Source organism: Austrofundulus limnaeus, unplaced genomic scaffold (genome assembly GCF_001266775.1).
Source record: "Austrofundulus limnaeus strain Quisiro unplaced genomic scaffold, Austrofundulus_limnaeus-1.0 Scaffold8, whole genome shotgun sequence".
Classification (NCBI taxonomy): Eukaryota; Metazoa; Chordata; class Actinopteri; order Cyprinodontiformes; family Rivulidae; genus Austrofundulus; species Austrofundulus limnaeus.
Genome location: NW_013952410.1, coordinates 5,537,925 through 5,544,948, shown reverse-complemented (window position 1 = coordinate 5,544,948; position 7,024 = coordinate 5,537,925). Strand labels below are relative to the sequence as shown.

At 37.9% G+C, this 7,024-nt stretch overlaps 1 protein-coding gene across 1 annotated transcript in view; it reads right to left on the bottom strand.

The window, feature by feature from the left end:
• Positions 1-7,024, bottom strand: part of LOC106512354 (cyclin-dependent kinase-like 5) — a gene marked incomplete at its 3' end in the record, with an annotated part of 95,854 nt that overhangs the window by 26,255 nt on the left and 62,575 nt on the right. The window contains 4 exon segments of the mRNA XM_014000993.1: positions 2,604-2,663; positions 3,203-3,323; positions 3,411-3,547; positions 3,668-3,713. Coding sequence (XP_013856447.1) covers positions 2,604-2,663; positions 3,203-3,323; positions 3,411-3,547; positions 3,668-3,713 — 364 coding nt within the window.

Sequence of the window (7,024 nt, the reverse complement as noted above, 5' to 3'; positions counted from 1 at the left end):
TACCATAAATGATCCAGAATAGTTATTTTATACTTAAAAAGTATATTTTGGTTTTTGGCTTTATTGAAGTAATTTTTCAGTTTTTTTTATTTTATTAGTTAGTTATTGTACTTAGTTGTACAATATTCTTATGTTTAAGTTAAAATGTACAGTATGTAACTCATTGGTTAATAATAAATGGGAGATCTACTCTTGTTGCCAATTGTTTACTGTTTGACCTGATCAGTCCTTTTTACCATTCCACACTACAAAAAATGTGATAAAAGTATGTATCATTCTGATATCATATTGGGTCGATATCACCCAATACTCAATGCTGCAATATCAGTACCGTATCGGCAGTGAAAAAGTTGTATCGGGACACCCTTAATACCAACACCGTATTACTGGTAGAGGTGTAGTAACAAAGTAGATTTGTAGTATTTAAGTCTTTTTTTTTTTGAGAATCTGTATTTTTACTAAGTACTTTTTAAACCACAGCTTTTACTTTTATTTTGTTACATTCAAAACATAAAAATGATACTTTCACTTCTTTACTTTAAAATTTAACACCACGTTACAAATATAAATGACCAAAACTCATCATGAAAGGAGTGGTTTATGCACTCTAAAATGTGAATTTAACTAAGTTAAGTTAACTGGTTTCACTAAACCAAGCTGAGTTAATTTCTTTCCCTTTACTGAACTCATTTATTTTTTATTGTGTGTAAACRTACTTTTACATTTCCAATTATTGTGAGCAGTTTTATTACTTTTTACTTAGGTACTTTTCATATTAATTCAGACAAACTTTGCTTTCAGGCAACAACTTTGAGTAATTGTGGCCATCTKTAGCCCTATTAGCATGAACCACTACAAAATTGAGAAGATTTGAGTTTTTGTTTTTCAGGCAGCATGTTTGCACTTTATAAGTGGGACCACTTGAACTGGCACTATYAGCTTGTCAATAGAGTCTGAGTGGACCCCCGTCTAAAGCCAGTTTTATAATGGTTCATGCAAACAAGGCAATAAAAACTTTAGATCTCCATCAGWTTAGCACTTTAAGGTTATTTTAGCAGATTTATTACAATCCTTCAGCTCAGCCTGACACCAGACTTTTAGAGGTGCTGCATCTGGATGCTATTTGGACTTGCGCAGCAGTCTAAGTAATTAATCAGGTACTGAGAAATTTATAGATGGTGTAAAAGTATATGAAAATTTGTCAATTTAAGTTGTTTAAAGTAGACATTGCATGCTTTTAAATCCTTCCTTTTCACATTTAAATCACTCAGTTGGGTCTTTCTAAAGTGGAACTACAATGCTCTGGTCTGAATTCCTCCTAATTCTAACTTTACCAGCCCCTATTCCACCCCTTTTCTGCTGTTTTCTGCTCAAAGCAGCTTGTTTTGTTGTTTTTCYTTTAAGACACTTCAAGCCCCGCCCCCTTCCTGCTTCCAAACTGCTCCACCCTGGTTTGAGAGAGGGGGTTAGCATTTTTCTAGCTTGCAGAATTTTTTTTTTTTTACAATTTAGTTAAAAGATGTCAACAACAGAAGACTTATCCATCTAGCCTTATACAGTATGTTGGAGCCAGAGCCTGACCCAGAACCAGAGTCTGGCCCAGAACCAGAGTCTGACCCAGAACCTGAGGAGAATTAAGACAAGGAAATTGTAGTTGGTAAGTCCAGATCTCATTTGGCTGGTCCATCGCAGATAATCTGACATGAGTTCAGAAAACATCATGGAMAAAAGAGAAAACTGAACGAGCTAAAAAATCKGACCTAAACAGAACATAAAGATATCTTTGCAGCAACAGGAGAGACTAAATTAACTTTTTTGCCTCCTAGAGACTCCAAGTCCACAACAAAGTGTATTTAACGGCTAAAACTAAAAAAGTAGATTTTGCATTATACGTATGTCCCCTTTAAGGGCAGTTGTAGTCCAGTAGTATAGGCTTGCACTGGCTCTTAGCTCRTCAGTCCTGTCAAAATTACATTTTATTTCTCCAAACTAAAGTTGYTTGCAAATTTATCTGCATCAGGTAAGATATTAGTTGCACATAACCTTTCCACAAAGTCCCACTTCAGCAGGAATGTGAAACTTTTCCTTTAAACGAAAGATGAAATCATGGCACAAAGGTCATTTTTAGAAAGTCCTCGTGTTCTAAAAATGAAAATAACACAATAAGAAACACACAAAGACACACACTTAAACGTAAAGCTTGACGACAGAGTCAGTTTGGCCCGGAGACGGTTCGCTCAGTGCCTTTGGCTGACACAGAGCAAACAGCAGGTCTTCAGTCTCTCACTCCAGATTGCCTGCACAATGTCGGTGGTGCCATGTTTTACATTTTCCCCCACTTGTTGTGGTGCCACGAGGCTGAATCAAAGCCTTATTAGACTCTTGTTTTCCAACATGTTTCATTAATTGAGATGAGAGAGGCAGAGAAGCAGAACGGCGGCAGCAGAGAGGCGTGCACACAGAGCTGCAGAGAACCGGACGAAGCTGCACTCCTGAGCTGCCTGTTCCAGCCAAATACATGACTCCTTCTGCATCACAGCGCTGGCTGTTCGGCTGCTCGTTTCGCAGCTCGTACAACATGAGGATTCAGTAAAGATTCTCACCGAAGTCACAKAGCTTGAGGACGTCATCGGAGCTGATGAGAAGGTTTTCTGGCTTTATGTCTGAAGAAGAAGAGCACAGACGTGAGAGAGCTGACCGGAGCACCGTTACGTCAACCATTTCTGACAACACTGACAAAAATCAGATCTTCAAACCAGAACATTTACAACATCACAATACAACTGCACAGAATGTAAAGAAAGGCTGCAGCCCATCCACYGAACAGTGTCATATGTGTGCCTGGGTGTACTGCAGGCCTTTGGATGCTGCTCTGCTCTGTTGTTGCTGTGCCAAAGGCTCACATGGGCCATCTGCTTTCATGGTTGCCTGCCAGCAATTCAACAAAAGCTTTATTTCTAAACAACACAGAGTTTGKTTATAAATCATCTAGCAATCTTTTTAAACCAACGTTTTATTTGATTTTACTTTAAAAGTTGCTTCTGAGAGCGTGAGCTCAGATTGTGGCGCGCTCTCTGGAGAGCTCAAGAGTATCTTCCAGCCTGGAAGGCCTCTTCTCTGCTCCCACTWTCAGTGTCTCCTAATGTGTTTGTAATATGAAGCCAAATACAGATAAAAACAAAAAGAGTAAAGCCGAAATTACCTCGGTGAACAATGTCGTGCTTATGGCACCAGTGAATAGCTTTGATTAACTGGAAGATGTAGCTGCGTACTTTCTCGGTTGGCACACCAGTGGGTAACTCCTCAAGCAGCTCGAGCATATTCTAAAAAAGAAACAAAAGAAAAAAGAAATCACGACGACATCAGCTGGCAGAGGAGCTGAAGAGGCAGAAGGATTTACAGAAGCTCACCTTCTCCATGTACTCAAAGACGAGGTATAGTTTTCCTCTTCTGCGGAAGGCCTCTTTAAGCTCAACGATGTTCTCCTGCTTGAGCGTGCGGAGCATCTTGAGCTCCCGTAGTGTCGTTTCTTTGACCTCTTCATTTTCTGAATGAAGGAGAAAGAAAGAAGACGAATCAGGAACATGAAGACAGGAGGCAGGCAAGCAGAATAAGGGGACGGCGTTAATATAAACTCACAGGTACTGACTGAGAGGAAATCTCTTACCTTCACTGTCCTTGAATTTCTTTATGGCAACAATTTCATTGGTCTCCTACAAAAAAAAGACAGTTTTGTAAGAAACGAGCCTTGTTTCTGTCATAAAGTCAACTCAACCTTATCCTCTCTACAACCACTGAATAACTTGGAAATAATAATAATAATAATGCATTTTATTTATAAAGTGCCTTTCAGGACACCCAAGAACGCAGTACAACAGAAAAGAAACAACTCTAGATACATAAGATACATAAAGTGATAGGGTAGTGCGGGAGAAACACATAAATGTGGAGTACAGAACAGTCATTTAATAAAATACAACAGAGTAGATAAATTGAACAATAGTGTTGTGGGGGAGAAACAGAAATGCGGACTACAAAACAGTCATATATTGAGGTACAATGAGCAATCAATCGGAGTTAACAGTGGTAGGCTAATCTGGAAAGGTGTCTTCAGGCCAGTCTTAAACAGGGAGAGAGGTTGTATTGCGTAATCCATGGGGTAGTGAGTTCCAGAGCTGCGGAGCAGAGCGGCTGAAAGCTCTGCTCCCCGTGGTGCTGAGGCGGGCAGGGGGTACTGAGAGTTGGAGGGAGGAGGCAGATCTTAGAGAGCGGGGGGGTGTGGAGATGTTTAGGAGGTCAGACAGGTAAGGAGGGGAAAGATTGTGGATAGTTTTGAAGGTGTGTAGGAGTATTTTGAAGATGATGCGGGATKTAACTGGGAGCCAGTGGAGCTGTTGTAGGACTGGAGTGATGTGGGCARAGGATGAGGTTTGCGTGATTACGCGGGCAGCTGTAATCACGCAAATACCAAATGTTCTCATAGTTTTGTACTTTTTGTTGCTTAAAGGTCTAAATAAAAACATCACTGGTGCTGCTTCAGTAGCCACTAGCACAAGGTTTGCTACAGGCTAATGGTTCCAGAAGTCTAAGGAAAATACACTTTATATTGCATATTATATAACAGAGCTATTCAAATGGCGTCCCGCGGGCCACGCCCGGCCCGCGAGTGACCAAAGTTCAGCCCACCAATTGGTTCATTCATCTCTTAAGCCCAAACCCTCGGTTTTCTACTTCAATTGCAGAGTTCTTTTAGTTAAACATAGACATGTTTGGTATCTACAGAAACATCCGAATCTTGACTAGAAGCTGGTAAAAACCATTTCTATGAACATCCAAGACAGTTAAAATTACAAGCAAGAAGATAAAACTATGAAAGTGAAAATAAAATTGGTTTATAATTTTAGCAAGTCAGAGATGTCAGAATAATATTTGTATTAAATAGGAGGCAGAATGTGTTATTTTTGTTTTTGATGTTTTAATATCACTATTTTTATTATAGGGTTCTGTAAGTTGTATTAATGATTAAATGCAGCAAAATAAACTGGAAGAAATACTTGGTTTATTTACATAACGACTTTAATTGCTAGATGTTCAGACCCTGTGATGTTGGCCTGCATTAACTGTGGCCCCTGGAGCAATTCAGATGAATAGCCTTGTTATATAATATATATAATATCGACACTAGAAAACAAAAGCTGGAAAAATAAATATGAAGTTCAATTAAATTATAAAACATGAGGTAAAATTCTCTTTTTTTATTTAATTGATGCATTTTTAGTGTATTTATTTATTTATTGGTCCATTTATATATTTCTGCTTTTATTTCTAATTATGTCAGTTTCGGTCCTCCATATAAAAGAATCCAGAACATCACCATTGATACCTGTAACAGTTTGAGAACCATGAACAAAATAGTAAACTATACATACTGCTAGTATAGCTACTATGTTTGAGAAAAACAAAGTGTGTATTACGTGTAGCCAGCTCCTAAAACACAGTCATGTTCCACATATAAAGACACAAAATATGTATGACAGTTAATCTGATTTGCTTAATTTTAATTTGTAGGTGTCAACAAAACACAAAAACAACAAAACACAAATTATAAATAGATTGAAAGCAGAAGGCAGTAAAAGTTACAAAATGAAACTGCTGCTCTGTTCAGAACTAAGCATACTTCAGTGTTGACAGTTTTTACCATCTTTACAGGAATGACATTGATTTTGGTGGGGAGTGCATTCATAGGTAGGACTGTAGCTAGTCATACCTTTTTATATATAAAGCACCTAAACACAGGATCAAAGATGACCAATGGGTTGTACAACAAAATAAACAAACAAAAGATAAAATACGTAAATTGTGTCTTTAAATGAGATTTAAAGATTTAAGATTTAAAAACAGTAAGTGCGGGAGCATGACTATAACATGCAGTGGCAAACCACTGCAGATTTTTGGACCTGGAACAAAAAACCTCTATTATCTCTGATTTCATTTTGTTCTTGGAATCATTAAAAGCATCTGATCTGTTGGAGCACAGAGTTACGTATGGCTGCAGCACTTTAGAGAGATATGAAGGGTTAGTATCATTAAGAGACCTAAAAAACATATAAAAATTTGTTTTAATGAATTTGGAAGTGAACTGAAAGCCAAAGAAATGTGTTCTATGTTCCAGTTAAAAATCGAGCAGCAGCATTTTCAAACAGCTGCAAATGAGTAATAGAAGCCTGACTAAGTCAAAACAGAAGTCCATTGCAGTAATCAAGTCTGTACATTTTAAAAGCATGAATTACTGCCTCAAGATGTCTTTTAGGCAGGATGGCCTTCAATTTAGACAGTCGCCTCAACTGAAAAAAAAAAGCCAGATTTGACTGCATGTATTAGTTTTAGGGAAGAATCCATTTTAGAAGAATAGAAGAGAAATAGCCTTTATTGTCCCACGGCGTGAAAATTAAACTCCCAGATTTAATGCAGGGGTTCCTGGTGGTGCCATTTGGTGTAAACAACATAACGTCTGTCTTGTTCTCATTGAAATTTATACATTTTAATGACATCCAAATTCAACCAGGCAGTCAGAGAGAGGCTAGACAGAGCCTGGACCAGTGGGCTTCAGAGTGAAGTATACCCTCTGAAGGATTGTTTTGCATAAAAACAAAAATGAATCCACATAGTGGATGCAAGTATAAAGAGAAAAGAGGAGGTCCAACAATGGAACCTTGTAGAACCCCTCACAGGAGAGCAGTAGAGGTGGAAACAAAATCCTTGATGTTAACACAAAAACTTCCATTGATGGTTTATGGTGTCAAATGCAGCTGTGAGATCCAAATGGCAAGCTGTAACTTATAGTTATCTGAAATTGTTTTATGACAAGACTATGTGCACACTTAAGCCCCTTAATGTCGCACTATAACATTTTAGGCAACTTATGCCAACTTCTAATTTTTTTTATGTCTAAATGACTAATTTTACTTGAAGTACTGGTTATAACATTCACTTTATTTTGATATTGTTGAAAATTTAAGAAATG